At 37.3% G+C, this 21,928-nt stretch overlaps 1 protein-coding gene across 1 annotated transcript; it reads right to left on the reverse strand.

The window, feature by feature from the left end:
- Window positions 1-1,082: 1,082 nt before the first annotated feature.
- LIPI (lipase I) lies at window positions 1,083-20,798 on the reverse strand. Its single transcript, XM_010312641.2, has 10 exons — window positions 20,645-20,798; window positions 17,106-17,482; window positions 15,322-15,430; window positions 12,713-12,814; window positions 11,179-11,268; window positions 9,839-10,006; window positions 8,217-8,309; window positions 5,638-5,749; window positions 5,103-5,276; window positions 1,083-1,398 (listed from the first exon to the last, which is right to left on the reverse strand). The coding sequence occupies exons 1-10, from the start codon at window positions 20,691-20,693 to the stop codon at window positions 1,293-1,295; spliced, it is 1,380 nt and encodes a 459-aa protein (XP_010310943.2). The 5' UTR covers window positions 20,694-20,798; the 3' UTR covers window positions 1,083-1,292.
- Window positions 20,799-21,928: the final 1,130 nt, after the last annotated feature.

Consider the following 21,928-nt stretch of genomic DNA (forward strand, 5'->3'; position numbering starts at 1 on the left):
AGTCCATGAGCAAGTCTGTCCGCAGTTCCGTATATTTTTTTGGTGTGTCTAGACAAGTAAAAGCATGTGCAATGGCTGGTTCAGAGCTTTGCACATACTGACCAGCATGCTGGAGCTGCCTCTTGCAATGAAAAGGGCAAAGTTATAACTTGCTTTCCCTTCCTCAGGACGCTATCTTCCATCTCCCTTCTCACCCAGCTGTTGACTTTCAATAAAACTTACAATTCGTAGGTTTTGGACATCCCACTCCATTGACATTCAGATGAAATTGGTTAATAGGTTCAACCAAGTATCGCTGTCAAGAGCAGGGACAGCGGGGGCATAGGAAAGAAAGGAAAAGGATAACGTGCATAGGACACATTTACTCAAGAAACTTGGGTTAAATACATAAAGCAACCTTAAAGAAGAAAAATACACATATCTGTTCTTGAATCAGTACCATTAGGAAAGGCAATCTAGCATTAGAAGATCTTTCCCTGGACTGGAGGAGGAAATGTTTATGTAGGGCTTATTCCTGCTCACATTCCAATAGGTGAAAAGCTGTCATCAATCTCAACCCGAGCAGCAGCTCTAATTCCAAGAGGCCCAAACAGAAACAGAATGGAAATGCATTTATTTCATCTTGAAGTGATTCTCTTCAGAACAGACTTTATGATTACTTCATAACTGAAATATCGCTGCCTTATCCATAGCTTTAATACAAAAAAACCTGGACAGTTGCAATAATATGAGGTGAGCATAAAGATAATTGATTTAAATAGCAAATTTACATACGTGCTCACAAATCTTATTATTCTAGTTCTCAGACTGAGACATTATATAATGAGAAAATGTGAATTCATTTATCCAATGAACGTAGCACAGCAAAACTGCTGTGTATTAGATCTGTAGATCACATGTACGGTATATTAAATTCACTTAGTAGACAGATAATTATGTTTCCATGTAAAAGCCATTACAAATGATAAATAATTAAATATATGTATGATTTGACAAATAATGTGCCATGATTATGCAGATAACTCATATTTAATTCAGTAGTTGCTTCACTGTTAACAAGTAATAACAAATAGACCATCGCATGTTCTCCAACATGATACACTTTATTCAAATTTCCCAAATACATAGATATCTGAAAATTTCAATTAATTTCACCCTAAGGCACTCAAGGCAAGTAATGCATATTACCAAGTAGACTCCTGAAAATAAATCTAGCTTATCTCGTTTCCTTTCTCATTGCAGTCTTTATCCTGAGGAAGAATCAAAATGTCACTGCAGTAGGAAAAATTAAGTTAGAAGAAGCTCGATCTTTGTGTACCCCTCTCTGGGCAAAGGATAGGTTTGAAGGTCAGTTCAGTGTTCTCCATCAGTACAAAATCGTATCTGCACAGCTGCGGTCTACAAAAGTAGAAACAGAAAAAATGTGCACAACAGAAAAAGTTAAAATTAACAGAAAAATATTTCAGTATTTGAATTATTACACTTCCAGTATTTACCACTTCTCAGAGACAGTACTCAGGACAAGAAGAAATGTCTTGTTTAAGTTTACACCCTATTTTACACATCACTAGAGTAGTTTTGCCATATTGTAAACAACAACGAGGACATCAGCTGGATGGTGCAAAATAGAATGAGTAGGAAGTGTATTGCATTAGTCTGAAATATGAAGATGCAATTATTCATCCATTAAAGCTATTAATCTGGATTCAAATTAATTCTTTAGAACAATGATCCAAGAACAGCCCAATTCCTGTTAACGCTGGGCCTGAATAATTTATTTTGAGTTCCCTAGGTATGAAAGTTTCTCTGCTTTCATTCCACAGAGGAAAGTAAAAAACCACATCATAATACCTTCTAACTCTTTCAGTTGCAATGACAGCATGCGTAAGAAAGTTTCATGCAAGAGACTAAACATGTTTAGTTTGTCATCTGAACACCTAGAAAACTCAGACCTGCATAATACTACACAAAAACATACAGAGGTCACAAAAGGAGTCGCACACACACACAAAATCTTTCTTTTGGAGGTCAACATAGATGCTCTGCCTTTTAGGGCAGAGACAGAACATAGCTCTGCCCTTTATGCACCATTATAGATAGACAGTGATAGCTGGTTTGAACAAGCAAATACCCTCTGATGGCACCTCTCAGCTGAAACCAGGACAGGGACATACAAACTATGATACTTATTTTATTTAAAATTATCTTTTATATTGCTCTGAACTCACAGATGTGGCTATACAATACAATCCACCTCGGACTGGGATGTAGCATACAATGAAACAGCTAAAGGACAAAGCCTGAGGAAGAACATCCCGCTGGGCACTCCTGTTGTTGCCCATTAGCGTGAGATTTCCAACCAGTCAAGGTTCCACCTGTCTGTATGTGAAAGGACTGTTGGATTTCTGTATAAGAATTGGAACCTCACAAAGCTAACATAGTAGATTTAATGACTAAGAAGTTCAAGGCAAATTCTGGTATTGTGTATAACGCAAAGCACAGAATTTCATCCAGTCCTTCCCCCCTACTTTGTTTGGATTTGAATTTAATGGTTTAGTATTCTATTATTTTTGAGGTGGGAGGAAAAGAAAGACATAAAAGCACAGAAATTGCCAGCATTTTAAAAGTCCTTATAAAAGACCATGAAAGAATTCACAGGTGAATTTCCAGCCAGAACAATGTCAGGTTATTATATACATCCATTTCCTGAGTTCACTTTCAATATCTCACGTAACAATACAATGCTGTATTTTAGCATGCTGCAACACAGCAGCAAAACATGTTAGCATAGCCACTTCTCCAACAGCAGTCATCACCTGGGAAGGGCTCTACCTAATACAATACTTAGACAAACAGTAACGATGAACACTAGAAATAAAAACGTATGGTTTCCAACATATCATGTCTCATTTGAAGTGCAATACATCTAAGCTTGTGATTATTGAGTACTAGGAATGCCTTACGGGAGAGTAGCCCTGAGCAAGGACCAGGGCTCCAGCTCACCAACAAGGAACAAAACATAAATTTTTTTTATTTTTTTTTTTAGGTGAGGCTTTCATAATCCCTCACCCCATGTGGCTTCTCTGCTGTCTGCTAAAAAGTAAGGACATGCCACACTCTCTCGTTCAGTAGAGGTATTAATAAGGTTGTCTTTTTTTATTACTTCTGTTCTTGTTTTGGTTAAAAAACCCCAAAGGTGGCTGGGCTATGTATCTTTGAGACATTCACCTTCCCCATCAAATGAGTTTGAATTGACTGACGGGTTCAAAAGCTTTTTTGGGAGAACTGACACCTGGACACACACAAGTTAGGAAAGCTTTCTCGGTTTATGGGTGAGCAGGAATGATTTATCTCAAAGACCAGAAAAAGAGTCTGAAAATTATACATACCTTTTAGCACTCCTACATTCACACACCATCTGTCTGAATAATGGACCAGCCCAGTAGAAAATTGTCAGTGATATCCCCCAAACTCCCACTGTCTGCTATTAACCCAGATCTGGGGAGACTGAGACTCCTATTGTCTTTTACCCCTGCACCTGTTCCCTGGTTTTTACCTACTACGTTGTTATATGAATAATTTAAATATTTTTAATGTAGTTTCTAGTTGATTATCCTGTATTCAAGTAATTGTTGTAATTATATGTAACAAAATAAGGTAAATATAGGTAGTTATAATTAGAATGAGTAATTATGTAATTATGCCAACCAATAGTGTTATAACATCTGCATTTAAATTACCTTCACATGCTCATTCAATACACTATTTCCCATTGCTATCCAAAAAGTATCTAATGTGCCTGTATGACTGCCATCTGATGAGGCTCTGTACAAAGGACTTTAATGGATCCTGTATTAAAGCAAATCAAGTGCATCTTACTTTAATACTAACAAGAGTCAGAGTAACAGGAATGAAAACTCAAAACCAGTGAGGGCTGTTCACTGAAAACCTTCTTATTTGCTAGATCGTTATCTGAAAAAGTCCTGAATGCTGATAGGCTTGCATCAAAGGTACCAAGTGTTCTGTTTCTTCTTAAGTCTCTCCCACTCATCTCCTCCTCTTTCCCAGTAAATATGAAATAGTACATCATTAATTTAACAAGGTTTCACAATTTATACAAAGTTTCATACCCAATTCTGTTATCATATACCAAATTTTTACAAAATATCATACCCAATTATATTATCATATACCAAATCAGAAAGCCTTAAATGTTATTTCTCAAGTTAACAGAATATACTGACTTAAGACTTACTCGTATTTTAATATTATTCCCACTCATTACTTGAGAACCCTTATTAGGTTTTATTTTAAATTCTGACTGTTGAAGCTGCCATTCATACAAAGCAAACAAACAGAACAACTCTAAAATAACGTACTCTTGCTACTCCTGGATATTTCTTATCTATTCCATGTAATATGTTATTTTCACAAGATGCAAATGTAAAATTTAATTGCTAGCGCTATTGTACAAGTAACTCTGGAGATCTAAAAAGCAAACATATGGCAATACTGCTCAAGTATTTAAAACCAGAAATAATTAATAAAATCATAGTAATGACACTCAATTATCAAAACATGCAGATGATTTCATTTTAAGTGTAGGCAAGCATAGACTCTGTTTTGGTCTTGGAAGGTCTTTACCTTCAGCAACAAGACAAAAAACCTGTTTTAGTCATAAAAGCAGCTGAAGTGCTCCGTTTCTTATCTGAGTGTGAACAGCTGTGTACGGACACATGATTAAAATCAGAAAAGTGCTTAATAAAATTTATCTTCTGGAAGAGAAGTTAACCATGCAGGTGTAAGTCAGGCTGGTCTACGTAAGTGGTCCTTGAAAACCCTTTGTGACCAGGCAGCAGCAGCAGCAGCCGGCTGTAACAAGCATGTGTGACACCTACATGTACAAGGGTGCTGTGCACTAAGTGTTAATGTACAGCGCAGCTCTTCCACATGATATATTTGATCCTAGGTAGGATGAGAAGGATGTTCATGCGTTTAGGAATATGTGATTAAAAAAATCAATAGAGGGAAACGCACATTTCTGAGGAAACATCCTGATTGGTTTAGTTGATACACCAATTTGATATGTGACAAATGCTTACCTTTCTGGATTATTAAGGGATTTCAGCCTCATCTGGAGAATCCTAAGCTTGTGTTTCGGGCCTATTAAAGTCTTTGTAGAAAAGGTCAAGGAAATTCTTGATATATTGTCAAGGTCTTGGTAAAATCCAGTTAGTATCTTGACTCTCTTATATTGCTGAAATGTTGAAGCTTCACTAAAGAAAAATATTATTTCTAGTCAGGGTTTTGTTAGCTGAGTAACATTCATTATTGCTAGGCATTATTCTTAAGATCAGAAATCTTATAAGACTTTGAGTGTTCAGAACAGGACACCTAGAACTGGATTCAAATCAGCACCATGCAAGGACCTGGGCTAGTTGATAAATGGAGAGAGGGTGCTTTCAGTGTGAGGAGCATTGCCTCTGACACTGAGCCATATCCCAGAAAAGGAGCCGTGGCCAAGTCTTAACAACCTCATGATACTTTTTTGACTTACAAGTTAACAAGCTAAAAGGTTTAGGGAACTCAGAAAATTAGTCCTATAAAGTGATAAAAAAGAGACAAAGCACAACATACCTATTCATCTCTGATTCTACTGTGTTTCCAGCATAATCTGTTATTTTCATTTTAATGAATCCTCTCCTAATGCTTTTATTCCAGGTAATAATATCCAGTAAGTAGTTATACACTGCAAAAAGAAATAGGAAATTATACAATTCAAAGAATGACCTCACAGGACATAGTTGTTATTATCACCCTGTTAAAAGTATTCACTGGTTGATGATAGGAATAGCAACTCTTTACTTCTAAGTTACCAGCTCAAAGCAGAGTAAGAAGGCTAAGGACAAAAATTAGCTTCTACCAAATGGCCACTTGGAGTTCTATGAAATTAGTGTATCGTTTCCTTCAGTTCTTACAGGGAAAGGATTTGCATCAGAAAGTTACCATCAGAATTAGCAGGAAGAGTTTGACCTGCCTAAGGAAAAAACGCACCTCAAGCTCTAAGCAGTGCCTTCAGGTTTTGGCAAGCTCTGCAAAGAGAGGATTTGAGCTATTAGTGCAGCCACAGTATTACATTACCCACAAAAGCGACATATCCAGAAAACAGCTGAGGTACACAGGCAGGGAGAGGGGAGGAACAGCATTGGCACAAACTTTATGTATAGGCAAAGTGGGCAGTTAGCTAGGTAAGCAGATTAATAGGGTGGCAAAAGCTGATTAATTCCCATGCTTTGCTTGCCCAGCCTGAGCAGGAGCAGCAGTACAGGTCCTCCAAGCACCCTTCCCTCAGAGAAGTCAACCTGCCAAAACCTCTGTGTGGATACTAGAAAAACTGCATGGGGAAGACTGAGGAAGAGGAGAGGGGGGTCTGATCGCTTTCCCATGCTCCAGCCCCTTCTCCTGCTCCCCTGGAGGGCCCACGGGCTCAGGAAACCGGGCTGGCTACCTGGGGCTGGCACCCTCCATGCACTGGCATGGGGCTGACCTGCCCCGCTGTGCCCTCGGAAACCCCGACCTGGCCTTCTACCGCACTTCTGTATCCATCACCAATATTGTAACTGTGCTATGGCTACCCAGGGGAAACACAGCTTTACTACTCCCAAAGTAAGGAAGCCAATTCAAACCCTTTTTTTTTTCTTTTTTTTTTTTTAAGCATGTTGCTTTTTAACATTCTCTCCTAAAAGACCAAGCCTCACCTCGTATGAAGAACTTGTCCTGCTGAAGTTTACAGTTTCATTTAGCTTTAAGACCTTTGTTTATTTGTATTTCCTCATGTTTTCTAATATCTAAGGATTAAAATAAGGCTTTAGTTAATAAATAACCTCTTTTTCAGACTGGTTTAGTAGACTCATTTTTCTTCTTGACTTTGCATATTTTCCCTCAAATTTCTGCTGTCATTACAATGTTTCTTATTCCTCTCCCTGTGTGTCCCCCTATGTTTGGTATATCTCCCCCTCTTTTCTCTCCTCTACCACCCCTGTCCCAGAATACTAAACATAATCTTTTCATTTTGCAATGTACTCTTTCCATCAGGAAGATTCTGTCTGGCTGGATATTTGATGAATGCCCAGATTTAAATATGTATGAGAGTGAAAGCAAAGCCGTATTTTTCTGCAGGAAGAATGAATAAGGAGACAGACCTAGTGGCCTGTGCAGCCTCGAGAGCAAAGCCCAGGCAGACAGGAGCAGGGGAGAAGAGTGGGAGCAGGTTTGGGTTGAGCCGAGAGACCACTGGGAATAGGAGTTATTTTATGTTAAATCCATCACATCTTCATTAACCTCTCCTTGGCCCTTTGGAAGAAACAGCGAAGTAAGTAAGCATATAGTACCACTATAAAAAGATATTTGGTCACTGGTCAAAAAACTTGACGAGATGATGGGGAAAGCTATTGGGAAAGCGTGATTTCACTTCAATTCCCTGTAAGCCTATCCCCATATCCCAAATAAAAGAACCTTAAACATAATCAATTCAAATGAGTGTGCTAACATTTGCTTATGGTGGTAAAGTCTGTTAATAAGAAGAGAAATTGGATGAGAATCTAAACTGGGCCTCTACATGGATAGGTAGATATCTAAACTGTTGCAGCTAAACCCCATGCCATGAGAATTCATCCCCATAGAGTATAACCCTGAAACAGTTAGCTAAGTTTTCTCTCCACTGTTTTACTGTCAGGGAGACATGGACTTTTAAAAGCTGGAGTAGCTTTAGTGGACTGTGAGGTGCTCCCCTGCTGGGGTGGAACACAGAAGCATCTCTTTTTTTGTCCCCCACCCAGGGCAGTCTCACTTCCCATTTTTGCTCTCTGAAAATGGCAGCAATGATCCCATCCCAGCAGGTTCTTCTCTCAGTCCAGCTTTTTCCCTGTCACTTGATTCTCCTTTTTTGGCTTCCTTCTTCCTCTTGGCAGTCCATCCCATTACTTTTAAAGTCACACCTCTTTCTCAGTTCACGCATTGCTTAGGCTTCTACCACAATCATTCTTCATCTTCCTCCAGTCTGTGAACTGACACTTAGCTTATGGTTTATTACACCATTTTACACAGCAGTTAGCAATAATTTTCTACTTTTAACATGCTTTCACTCCAGATCAGCTAACAAATAACAGCCATAACATTTCATAAAAAGCTTGTTATGTACATATTCAGTCACTTACTACAGAATGGTTCTTGATCCGAGGTATCAAAATAAGCTTTCCTTGGTGAACTCATTGGGATTAACAGGTTTTTCCACCTATCAGCATAATAACCTGAAATCCGAAGTTTAACTATTTCATTTCAGACATCTAGCAAAATCATGATACATGTATAAATACACAAAAGAAACTCATCTGAAGTGACAGATTTGGCTTTAATTTTTCTTAAATATTCTCTGAGAAAGTAAATTGACTTGAAAAATGCAGGAATCCCCTGAGAATAAGAGAATATAGTATGCAAGTATTTCATTCTTCTAATATATTTGTATCACTAAAATTGTTGTAATGTAACAGCTGGAATGTTTTTAGTCTAGACTACTAACTCCAAAAAATAGTGCTTATACACTCCTGCAGAAGTAATAAAAACAAACCCAAAAAGTAGCCCACTTATTTGCAGAGAACAGTTACAGAACAGCTTCACATTAGGTAAAATTTCTTCCTTTCTTTTTTGAATCATTACAGTAAATATTTTTAAACCCTTTAGTTTATACTTGTATATATTATTTAATAAAATGTTAGATACTCTGTAAACCTCCTAAGCTTATGGATGTAGTGTAGAAAGAACTTTTGGTCTATACGCTTATTGTCTTTGGGGCTTGATAACAGTTCTCGTTTCTAAACTGGCTGATCCTATTCTCTCCCTCTTGATTTCTTTACCTAGACTGGGCAACAAGGGCTAGTTCCAGGCTGCAGAGCTGCCACTGCAAGGCAGCAAGCAGGAAAGCTTCTTGCAGTAGAAGGATGCTGCTTCTCCTCTCAGTTCCCAGATTCAGCTGCCTGTCATTTCCTCAGAGGTTTTATGGTTATTAAAAAAAAAAAAAAACAAAACAAAACTGGCAGCTGACTGGTCAAATATTTCTCCACTTCTAGCTCAGGCATTCTGTGTAAGTGCATCAGGCATGGCTAACAACCATGCTGGGGAAGTCCTGCCCTACTATAAGATCCCATTATGGTTGGGGTTTATTGTAAAATAGCATACACATCCGTCTAACTATGCTTTTTCTTCAAACCTGATCGAACCAATATGGATGTACATCTTAATATAAGGATGTAAAAAAGACAAAGTATGAATTGAAAGTTAACTTCTAGCTCTTTTCAAACCCTCTCCAGATCCTCCCTAAAAGCAATAAAACCCCAAAAAACTAAAACCCCCTCCAAATAAAAGCTTGATTCCAAAAGAAGATCCAGAGAAACCATGAAGTTGCTATAAACGTCATTACTCTTAAATAAAAACCACAATAAAAGGTACTCTAGGGATAATAACACACTGTGAAAGCCTAAAGTGATGAATTAAGTAGAAGCAGTTTGTCAGTACAAAGGAAATACATCGTGAACCCATTTCAGACTGGAAAGCCTAATGATCAAACATTAGGAACATCCAGCACCTGTGTCTAACAGAGATAACTATAAAGCAGACAAACCCATAAACTTTAAACTACTAAACAGTATGCAGCTCTGCATGTGATCAATCTCTACAGATCCCTTCACACGATACTACAGATCTCTGGAGTAGCCCCAGAAAGAGCTGGTCTGGATTTTCTGAGTAATCTCACCCAGCCCAGAGCAGATGTGATAATCCTTACCCAGTACTGGACAGGACATTGGCTGGAAAGCTTCACAATCCACACATTTTCCTCTCTTGTAATCCAAGTACGAGTCACAAGGATATGTTATTATGTTGCACTTTCTTTTCAAAGATGATAAGAAGAGGAAGACAGATCTTTGATGGTCACACTTAAAATACCGAAGTCCTTCAGGAAAGAAAAAACAAAATATACCAAGAATATGTAATAATTTTTCTTAATGAAAGAAAAGGTGTTATCAAAGTAATCCCATTTACCTGAGTCATTCTTAATTAGCCATGCTTTTATTCTCTGGTTAGTTGACTACCAAGTGCAAAAAATGGATGCATACACACACAAGAAGAAATTGAAGACTATTTTGAATATTACAGGTACAGAGAAAAGTCTACAGAGTTTTATATGTAAGAAATAGTCTACTAAGTCCCATCAAATTCACAGAGTTTTTTGTTAGAAAGCATGAGTCTGAGTTAAAATTTGCCTTGTTCCATCCAGTGCAGAACCTTTTGGCAGAAAAATTACCGAGAGGAATATTTCAGAGATTTTGTCCCTAATTTTGGGGGGTAATAACACAAAGCAAAACAAACTCTCCTAGCAAAATGAACTCTGAGAATTGTACAGACGAAGACGATCCTGAGTCTTAAGGGATTCTCCCATACTCACAGACACACAAGTGGAAGCCCTATGCTTTTGCAGCAGCTCTAATTCGTAGCAGCACTGTGCAGATTAGTAATAGAAACAGACATAAACATATCCAAAAAGAGTAAACAAAAACACTGGGCAGCAACCTTGCCTAAGGTTTACAGAGGTTGAAATAAGCAAAATTCTGCAGCAAAAGATCATGTTGTAAAATGGTTTTCATGCTAAGGTCTAAAAGACCTGTCCGAAACCTAGTTCATCATTGCCAACCAGGAGGAACCTAAGACACTGTAAAGACTTGAAAGCCTTTCCTTCCATGCCATATGCAAGTGATCCTGTCCAAACCACTTGGACACAAACATCTTCCCCCATGCCTAGCCATACATAAACACAGAAAAATAAAAATCACTATATGCAGATTGTATACATAATACAATACTATAATTCCATCATGCCAATTATAATTGTATGGTGGAATATATATGCTTATAGGAAGATCTTTATTAAAAAAAGATATCAAATGTCTTTGTTATTTCTCATTTGCTGAGTGGGGATGGAAAAGAAAGAATACAATGCCCCCAGGTCCCACATTACCAGATATGTGCAGTATCCATTGAATTCAGTTTAACTTTTTTTGATTTGATCTCAAACTCTTTTCTCATTAATTGAACACATTCTTATTAATTAAACACATTTTTATTTACCACTGAATACTGTTTGTGGACAACCTGGCTGATCCATTCCTCCATTTGGATAGAAATCAATGGTTCCTAAAGGTTTCTTGAAACCTAGTGCTAAAGTAAAAAAAATCATGAATCAAAAAACCATAAACAGAATTATGCAGTCAATTATTTATCATTACATTCATTACAAAATAACATGGAAGTCTTTAAGAAAATTTTTGCAATTATACTGTTCTTTTGTTCTTTAAACGGAAGTTATGAGTTAAATAAAATCCATGTCTTTTTTTGTTTTTAAGAAAATTGTACACATGTAAAATGCTGCACACAAATCTATACATATTTGTGTAAGATTCCTACTGCCACGAAAGAAAAAGGAAAGAACAGAAGCAACTATTCAGTGCCGTAGCTGAGACAAAGAAATTTATGAAATTCATGTTCATTCCAGCAACCAAAATACTTTCCCAATGCAATTTTCATTAGAGTAAGATTTTCCATTTTTTGCACATGACATTGGATTCTGAGCTACACTAATGTAAGCAGTATATCAAAGTAGAAAAATCTGTATCCATCCTGTAAAAGACCATAAGTAATATTTAGCTTAGTCTGACCTACCTTCCTTTTTAGCACACATTATCTTTATTCACATAATTGGAACATTACAAAAATTGGTATTTTACTGCTTGGCATATAAATTTGTATAGTAAAATGCTTAATTGTTAATATTATTAAAGAAATTTATATGAAACTACACAAATAATGGGACAAGGGTGTTAGGTTTGAAAGGTTTACTTATGGTTTTGAGAACAAAATTAAACCAGATTATAGCATGGATGAAGCAGACTTCACAATGTTCTTCATTTTAACCTTACAGTAATGTGATTTAGAATTTTAAGCGGTGGATCTGTAGTGTACTAATGTGACACAGCTGAGACTGGCTGTCTCAGAAGGCACTAATTCAGTGATAATCATGTGCTTACAACCTCTATGTTCATACACACTAGCACAGCAAAAGAATGTTAATGCTAAACTATTTTGGAAATAGCAGTATCATCAATTAATGCAATAGGCATGCTTTATTCAATGTGCAGACGTGCTTTTTTCATATTCAGAAGGAATATACTATAACGAACAAGACATAAATGACAGTGGTGTAATCACTACTTTGGCGTGACATTAAACGGACTCACGACTATATGGCTATCTACGTACGCTGCTGGGCATAAAAGCTGTTTCAATATTTTCAGGTTCAGTCATGAAGCTTCACCCACTCAATAACATGGCTACTTCTGTCAGAACCAAACAGAATGGCCCATCATTACTTAAGTCATTAGCAAAGTTGAGTTTCGATTTCTTGATGAATAGCTATAATAACATATAGTATGATTTCAAAAGTATAGACATTGTTAGCAAGCAACAGCACAGGAATCTACCTGATGATAACAAAAAATATACTTCTGCAGCACTATTTGGATGTTACTGAAACAGATTATTCCTTCTCTTTTGCTTTCCTGCCTTTCCTCAAGTTGAAATAGGAAAGTTAAGGCTATGTCATTACCATCACTATCTGAATGGATTACATCAACAAATTGTGCATCTGTACGATCTAGTCTCCCCTCTGGTGGTTCTCCAGTGAACAAAGGGCCCGCTGGATCAAGACCTAAATGAAAATAACACTAGAATTACAAATCCTGGGGTCTGTTTCTACAGATATATACAAGACCAACATTTGAGCATTATTCATCAATGACTTCATTTTCTTGGGATAAAACCAAAAACCAGCACAATTGTTCTCAAGTTTTCATTCTTCAGCTTGCTAAGCAAAGCAAGGGCTCTTAACACAAGACTGATCAGCCCATATCTTTGAATTGCTCTCTCTTAATTAGTTGTGCTCATCTCCCGGTTCTCTAGATGAATTATAAGCCAACAGAATTAGTGATCAAATCAGGAGTAGTAATTTTGTCCTTTTCCCCAGAAAATACCATACCTACTACATACTTCATAAAAACAAAATGCACAATATAACTACTTTCAACACCAGAACACAAGATGAAGACACATTGGACGGACACAATTTCAAACATGCCTTAATCATTTTATCAGTTGGTGTTGAAATTAGTTACAGAAAAACATTGTTATATACAACTACGTGAAATAATAATTTTTGGCCACATTTTCACCTGAAGGAGGTTTGGAAATCTTATAATCAAATGAAAACTCAACTATGACAAAAGAGATTCCAACCGAGATCTACAAAAAGCACTTTATTTGAAGGAGGAGGGGATTTGGGTGGCAAAATGTTCAAAGATTAAACACTGCATATTCTCGTTCATTTTAGGCATGTTGTGCAGCCCTGAAGACTGATAATTTTCAAGATGTTAATCTCTGTCCTTCACAGGAAAGTGAAATTTTTAGCTGAGGTTTGCTCTTCTCTTATTTTCTTGACAACAAAAGCACAGACAAAGAGGGGAAATGAAAAAGCAGCAAAGATGGAAAATACAACTGTCAAGGCAAAACATATTCCTACACTGAGCTGACTTCTAATTGCATTCTCACTGATTGAGAGACAGGGACACAGTATGACCTTAGCTTATTCAGATTTGTATTATGACTTAACTGGCAGATGTTCTTTAATAACTAGTCTAGGAAGGTTCTCTCTCAAGGTCAAGCTAACCAAGATCCAAACTACGGCAAGGGATGATGGAATGCCAGGAATTCACATTCATAGTACCCCAGGTGACAAAGGTCATCATTTTAGTCCACTAATTAGTTTTATATTTCAGAAGCCTCCAAACAATTAAGAAGAAAATATATTTTTCTTTTTTAAAAAAAATCTCATTTTTCCAACATCAGTTTGGGTCACCAGCTCAAATTGTTTGAAAGAAAGAGGATCAAAACAGTCAAGAGGTTATGATCCTTGAGGGTTTGAACTACTCAATCTTTGCCTTTACTCATCCATACCTGTAATTATAAGAATGTGATTGAAACATGTCATATAATTGCATTTTCCTGCGAGCATCTGAGCTTAGAAGTGACATGGATCTTCTAGCTCCCAATTATTGTACAGAGAGGACACAGACCTGCTAACCTAGCACTGTAATCGAGACTGTCTCCAACCAGTGACACCACCAAACTAGGCAATCGTGGAAAGTGGAAATGACTATTCTTAAATAAAGGAGTATAGTTGGAGCCTATCACATTCTTAGAAAATGCCCTGACTTTCAGATTACTGTACTAAAAGAGGAGTCGTCTTTAATTCTCTTTCTTAAGGCTGGCTACTGGCTCCTCTTACATTTTGGGAAAAAATTACTTAAGTACTCTGAAGAGAGTGTTTGGAGCTATGAATCTCAAGGAGAGGTAACTGCCTCCTTTCAGCCTGAAAACAGCTGCTCTCTTAAATCCAGAACACTATCGGGATCCAACAGTCCCTTCTCCCCTTAGCACCTTTTCTGACAGCTTAGGGAGCTTCCTTCTCAGCACTGCTAGCTGCAGTGAGTTTTGCTCTTTCACCGCAAGAAGCATCTGGAGCCTGTGCACCCAAATTAGCACTGTGGATTCTGCCCTAGGAACCAGCATCTAAAAGTTAATCCTAAACTTTGTACAAGCAGGATCCTGAAAGATGTACCCAAATGACGGTACTCCAATTTTTACCGTATGCGCCACTTCCCGCAGATGACAATGCTGACGATGTAACGTGTATGAGGTAAGATTTGCAGTATCCATACACAGGCTGGACACCTGATTTAATCTCCCTGTAGCAGAGAGCTCAACATAGTAAAACCTGCACCATGTCCAGATACCTCAAACTGAAACTAAATCCTTGTGCCTGATTCCTGTGGTCTGACCAAGAGCTTTTGAACTTCCCTTCAGAGGGACCTGACTTGCTCCATCAACTAGACAGAAACTCATTTAACTTAAGTGGCATTTGGGATGTAGCACTTAATTTTCATGTGAGAAACTAGAGGTAAACAGGTTGGAAACTTATGTCCTGAAGTCAGACTTTCACAATTTTCTGAACTTCTATCAGGGATACATTTTGCCTAGCATACGTTAGTAAATATTCAGTTCTTATCTGTCGATATTTCAGAGCTAGCATCTATGGGATTTGCAACTATGACAACACCACAAGGTACATTAGAATACATGTATTGGGATTAAAAGACTTACCTGTAATTCTGCCGATTTTGCCATTATACTTCTGGCCAACAAAACCAGCTATATGAGCCCCAAGACTAACACCAATCATATACATAGTGTCAAGAGAAGCTCCATCTACCTGTTGGGGAAAAAAACCCACAAAGCCACAACCACACACATGGTTAAATGAACAGACATCAGCAGGCTGATTTAAGTTTTCACTTTCTGTCAGTACTCTAAGTTATACTTCTAACTCTCTAACTTTAAAAACAAATGGAAATTACAAAGTTCCTTTCAGTTTGACATTCTGTACTAGTTAAACAATGTAGTAATTGTGAAATTCTTTGACTAGAAAAATGTAAAAAGGAAGCTTGAGTCACATTTTTTCCAAACTGTCACACTAGTTAGAAGAGGAGCACAGGGAGAGAAGAGGAACACATTTACCAGATACCAGAAAGATGAACCAAAACTATGAACTAGGGAAAAAAATTAAAAAAAAAAAAATCTATCTCCCCCTGCCTTATTCTTCCAATAAAATAAATTTAAAACATAATACCATTAACACTTATACCACAGATCTGCTGAATAATGGTGCCAAACACACACCTGCAGGAAAGCCTTAAGATGCCCATTCTACAAAACAGGCAGTATTTAAAAAAAAAAAAAAAAAAAAAAAATCTACCAAAGAGCTCTCAAATAGTATCAGCAGACCTGTTAGAATCTCTGCAAAGTGATGGGATGATATGTGGGACCTGAAATATTAATGCATCTCAAAATTAACTGACAAGGCCTTGCGGCAGCTTGCATCTGTGAAACTGATACCTGTGGGACACAACATACCCCACCACCATCACTTTGATGACTCGCGCAACAAGATCGGCCCAAGCATGTCCTTCAGTCATTGCTTTGCCAGGCAGATCTGTAACCAGCAATTAACCAAAAATCTGCATCAAGAAATTTGCAAAATACACCCTTTTAACCCATTCTGGATTGGAGACTGTTCTTATAGTCCTATTTTATTTTTCTATTCCATAACAATAAATTTACTGTCATAATTACAAATTGTTATCACTATATCTAGTCCCAAAGGGTAGATTCTGATAGGATATCTCCTCTTTCACCTCATCCTTTCTCAAAATGCTGGTTTTTTTTCTCAAATTCCACATGAATATTTCCTTACTGCACAGCATTCAAAATTTCTGAAAATAGCCGGGAAAAGAAGTGGTTAGAATGGAAGAAAAATCAAGTGATAAATCTAACAATGCCACAAATTAGATGATAACATGTTTTGTTCATGTGATTAAGCAATAAATCTAAAGCCCAGTTAAGACCACTGGCATCAAGAACTGTTTCTGCAACTCCCTCTAGAATCAAGAAGTTTGTATTATTTTGAAACAAATATTTCTATCTCTGCCAGTGAATCCTTTTTCATTTAAAATCTTTAACTATAGTAGTTTAATAGTAAAAAGAGTAGTGTAATGTTTCTGTAAAATTTTAATGCTGCATACTATTTGAACATCTCTTGCTTCACCTCCCCACTGGTGTGTTCACTCTTCCAAGAAAACCTAAAACTTCCAGCTGGCTAAAGAAATCAGATGCAATCTCTGCCATACTTCAGGGAAAGGGAAATAAGAACTCAGGGGAAGCTAAAGATATGCAGTAATAACTGTATGCAAAGTTAGTAAATACTTTGGTAAAGAAATGTCATTTGATATTGATCACTGGGCTTCTCTTTAGACATATTTTAAATATCCATTCTCACTTAAACTATGCTATTTAAACTTAGTCAGAACAGAGGCAACTCTCTGCCTTACCAGCATCTGGTCAACATAGTTCTTCAGTATTTCTGCAACTTTTCTGCAGTTTTCAACAGCAGTTATGTAATTCACAGTTGTAGCACCACGATTCCAATCAACTATAATGAGATTAATATCCTCGGAAGACAGTAAAAGCTCCTTTATGCCACCTAGCCATGCTGGTGGAGATCCTGTTGGTCTGAAGCCATGAATAACAAAGACAATTTTCTTGGAGGTATTAAGGTACTCAGATGCAGTAATATTATGTTCAATGAGTCTCTCAGAACAATTTGGATTTTCTCTTGTGTGTAGCAGTAGCTGGACTTGGAGTTCTGTTCCAGACAAAGCATTGCCTATATTAAGATCTGTAAATTCAGGACATTTTTTCTCCTCATCTGAAAAAGATGAAAATGTTAGACAGTCATTTGATGAGTTAGACCACCTGAAATATCACCTTTTCATTTTTCTTTCCACATTTTTCAACTAAAAGTGAAGAACAACTGTTTTCTTCACTTCAGACCTTTGGAATGAGGTGCTAGAACATGCACTGAACAACAAGGACACACAGTTTAACTAATGATTCTACAGAGACTACTATGCTCCTCTGAACCCTTCATATACAAAATTAACCTTTCTAATTGTTTCTGAATCATATATTTTCTCCATAACAAGTACAAAGTAGTAGTCGCTGTTGATAAGATCCTTTGCTTAACCATCAAAGTAGGTTCTCAGAATTTTTTCACAGCTAATGTATGTTGTACAAACAGGAAGACCACTGCAGTTGTATCTTCCTCTTTTGGCCGCAATGTTAAAGTTGCCAATCCTTAGACCTTATTGTTTGATCTAGCAATAAGAAACAGTTGCCTGACAGTACAGAGATGATCCAGAACCCTGCCCTTGTTTTGGATCACCATAAGGACACCATTACCAAGAAATAAAGAAAGAAGAAACAAAGGATCTTGTTCCGAGTTTGAAAAAATAAGAATCTGTAAGGTACACAATGTACACAATGGCACAAGAAAAAATATATTTAGCATTTCTGTACTCAGACACTTATGGTATACAAGGTTAAGCTGTAGATCAGTCAGGATCAGGAAGAGGATGGAGGTTTTCAAGAGTCTAAAAAGAATTTTTCCCCTGTGTGCTTATCAACGTCAAAAGTTAACGCTTAGAAAAGTATCCTTTGTGACTGAGGTCACATTGCGTGGATAAGCCACTTCAGGATTCTGGGCACAATGCTGATGCCTGTCACAATTCTTCTGTATGGCCTCTTCACCTTTGCTATGGTGTTAGCTGGTGTATGGACAAAGAAATTTGGGCCAATCTCTTGACTTCTAGTGGGCTATGCAACTTCACACAAGGTTTTTGTCCGATATTTGATGGGACCTTTCTCAACTTCTCTGTCATTAACGACTTTGTAAAGCAAGACTCAGTCAGCTTCCAGAAAGCAAAAGTAGGAAGAGAAATAGTACCTACTCAGTTCCTTAAAAAATAATAAAAAAAGTAACCTGAATTTCTCGGAATTTTTGAGTTACAGGAGAGGCAGTTCTAGCTCTTCTCCTTTTCCCAGCGAGTGGCCAGCAGGCAGAACCAAACCTACGGCATTTGCACATCTGAGATGGACAGCGAGCCCTCACCAGTTTATAAAGCTGCGAAGGGCAAGAAAGTTGGGGGGGGGGGGGGGGGGGGGGGGGGGGAGGGGGGTTACAAGGTATCTGAAAAATGTATTTTATACTCTAGTACAGATCTAAGCAAAGCTAAACAAGATGAATTACAGACTGAAGATGCAGTAAAGATGCTGTAAACACACTAATTCCCTTGGGGAACTAGACCAATCACCTCTAGGCCATATCATGTATCTACAATGACTCAACCAGTCACTTACAGACTGGACATCACAAAAAATAATGGATGTTTGCAAACCGGAGGAGGGTTGGAGTTACACAGTGTTAGAAATTACCAGAAACTTCCTGTCTCAAATCGTTCATGCCTATCATCACCTTATGGCAATAGCTACAATTATTAAGTCTAGGAAAAGTTAGAATTACCTATATTTCACAATAAAGATCACTGTTCTCCTTATTTTAACATTGAATAACTTAAGTAACTTTCACTGTGTTTACTGGACAGGTTATTAACTAACTAATGGTACAGGAAAGCAACTCAGATTCATTGCTGAGGTTTATCCAAGAAGTTGTTCTGAAATTAAGAGCTGTTCAGCTGCAGTTGCCTTGAATTTAGTGAAAACAGTATTCAAGAACCTGGTAAAATGTCATACATGTGACATGATACTGAGATGTTAATAGAATGCATCACATTTAATCTCTACTTTTCATAAAATGATATATGACAATAAAACTAGAATAGAAATTCTATTACACAAATGTCATATACAAAGCTAAATGATAAAAACCAGCCACTTGATTAAATTTTTTCTATTCAGATTCAAAGCTACAACATGAAACTCTTTCATTTTTGCCTAATATTGTTCTTAAATCCAAGTTTAATCACTGATCCTTATAATTCACTCCCACATATCTAACACAGAAAAGATTAATGCTAAGATATTGTTGAAGTGTTCCTCCACATCCATTTAAATGTTTTGATTTCTTATCATTTGATTGGTAGAAATAAGAATTAATTCTTCTAAAGCCAGTGGAATGACAGTGACATAAACCAGAGACACAGTCTGGTCCATGGAAGCGAGAAATCTATCACAAGGAAATTATTTTAACTGACAAAACCTATTTACTAACTGGGAAATGTCAAAAGGAAACAACTCGTTTACTTATGGCTGTGAAATGACAGAAGTTATTCTTTGACAAGTAAGTAGAGAAAAAAAAAAGATGATGTCTTTACTGTGGAATGAGATACGTACTATAAATACATTTATAGATTTAATACTTTGAATTGTTTAGCGAGGAGTCTTTGAGGGAAGGTTTTTCAAACTCCTGATTGATTACTGGAAGGAATACACAGCTGCCCTTTGCGCACATGTGTGGGAGTGATGCCATACACTTTTCTGTACAGTCCGAACATACAGATAGGTGTTGGGCAGTTACATATGCTGTTTAGCTCAGCTAATACACAATTTTAACTTTCCTGTGTACATTTGTAGGCATTGTAAGTACCTTCTGTGGTTGAAAAGGGGAAAATCTTAAGTGCACACTGACTTTTTTGTAAATAAATTTTACTATTTAAAGCATAACACATAACTTGAAAACCTGTCAACCTATCGCATCGGCAATAAACAATAAACTTACGTTAATATGTTAAAACTATTTCACAATTACCTCTTTACTTCGTACAAAGTGCACATACCTGAGTGTGTCCCTGTGTAAAGTACAGCCAGAGATAAAGTATCAGGCTTTGTTCTATTTACTTTAAAATGAAAACCTATGTCTCAGTTTTAAAGTGATCAAATTCTCTTTACTAATCGACTGCTCCACTAGGCGTAATTCACAAGGTTTAATCTTTTGGCCAATTTAAATGAAGGAATATTCATTTTTTTAATGCTTGAATAAAGCCATTGCGAAGAATAAGCTAATGGTTCTTACCTGCTTTCACCCAGTATATCAAACAGATGAAGAAACACAATTTCAGCATGTGGAAATGGAGAAAAGCAATACGTAATATCCCCAGAGAAGTGGCAAATCTAGCTTTGCCTTATAGTATGCTAGATTTCTAACCTAACTGAATGCCACTAATGAAGAAAGTGACATGTAGAGTAGGAAGCAGAAAGCAAAGCCGTATTCAAGCTTCTGCAATTCATGGCTCCTCCTATTGAATGACTTCAGTAGGTAGGGTGGTTTCTGGTCTTTAAGGGTTGGGACTGTTTTTCAATCTATTTCCCTCTCTCTTTGCTCTCAGCAGATTCACACGTAAGCAACTGATGTCATATATTACTGACAACTCTGTTACACGCATGGAATTTAGGAAGCAGAGTAACTAGAGGTACATGACATTACAGACCCCCCACATGTCTTTTTAAAAGCGTGTCGCTCAATTGCAATCAGAGGCGCTGGGACGGGCAACAGAAACTTAGAACAAAAAGTAATTCTGGCGACAGAAGAATTTTTCTATAAGAACTTGAAAATAATTCTCACAACTGTGTCCCCATGGATTATTTTTTCACAAAATTAGCTTCTGAGCTTTTTCCAAGGAGTCATTCTCTGATCTAAATCCATAGGAAGTCTGTGAAAGCACTTATACAGGACAGAGCCTGTAGAGCCCCACAAATCTCACTCAGACACTGACTTGCTGGGTGTTTTGGGTATGTCACTTACTTAACTTCATTCCCTCTGGTTCACAAACTATAAAAAGATGAAGAAACATTTAGTTTTGTGAAGTTAATTTATTTACAAAGTAATTGACTGGGTAAATACAAGAGGATCAACTTCAGTTTCTTGGAGTTCACAGTGAGGCAAAGAGGCAGATAAACTCTGCATTATTCAAACGAGATGCCTGGATGCACAGTTTGCCAATATCCAGCCCCAAATTATTTCTACTGCAGGAGAAAGAAAAACAGATCATAACCACTCCAATACGAGGCAGATGCATCCAGAAATGTTTTTTGCATAGCATACCCTTCACAGCGCTTCTAAACATAAGGTCTAGGTCTCCTTCTTTCCCTTCCACAACAGTTAAGGTATATGTGTGTGTGCACGCACACGCGTGTTTCATTACTTAGTTTTAAGCGGTTGGTCTCTTCTGCTAGTTTTATGATTCTGAGCAGCTCAACAAAGTTGTGCTACACAAGCTTCTGCAGCAGATAGACTTTAGGTCTCTTCAAAGTCTTTTCCCCTTTGAATACAGCCACAAGAAGAAGATGCAGTATGTCT

This window comes from Balearica regulorum, chromosome 1 (assembly GCF_011004875.1).
Source record: "Balearica regulorum gibbericeps isolate bBalReg1 chromosome 1, bBalReg1.pri, whole genome shotgun sequence".
Lineage (NCBI taxonomy): Eukaryota > Metazoa > Chordata > Aves > Gruiformes > Gruidae > Balearica > Balearica regulorum.

What these genes read in the sequence shown, in the direction of transcription:
- LIPI (XM_010312641.2), bottom strand. Translation starts at nt 20,693, where the DNA reads ATGCTGAAATTGTGTTTCTTCATCTGTTTGATATACTGGGTGAAAGCA. An exon ending in CAAAATCGGCAGAATTACAG is followed by an intron (nt 12,815 to 15,321) that starts GTAAGTCTTTTA and finishes ATTTTCATTTAG; the next exon opens with GTCTTGATCCAGCGGGCCCT. An exon ending in AATGTCCTGTCCAGTACTGG is followed by an intron (nt 8,310 to 9,838) that starts GTAAGGATTATC and finishes TTCGGATTTCAG; the next exon opens with GTTATTATGCTGATAGGTGG.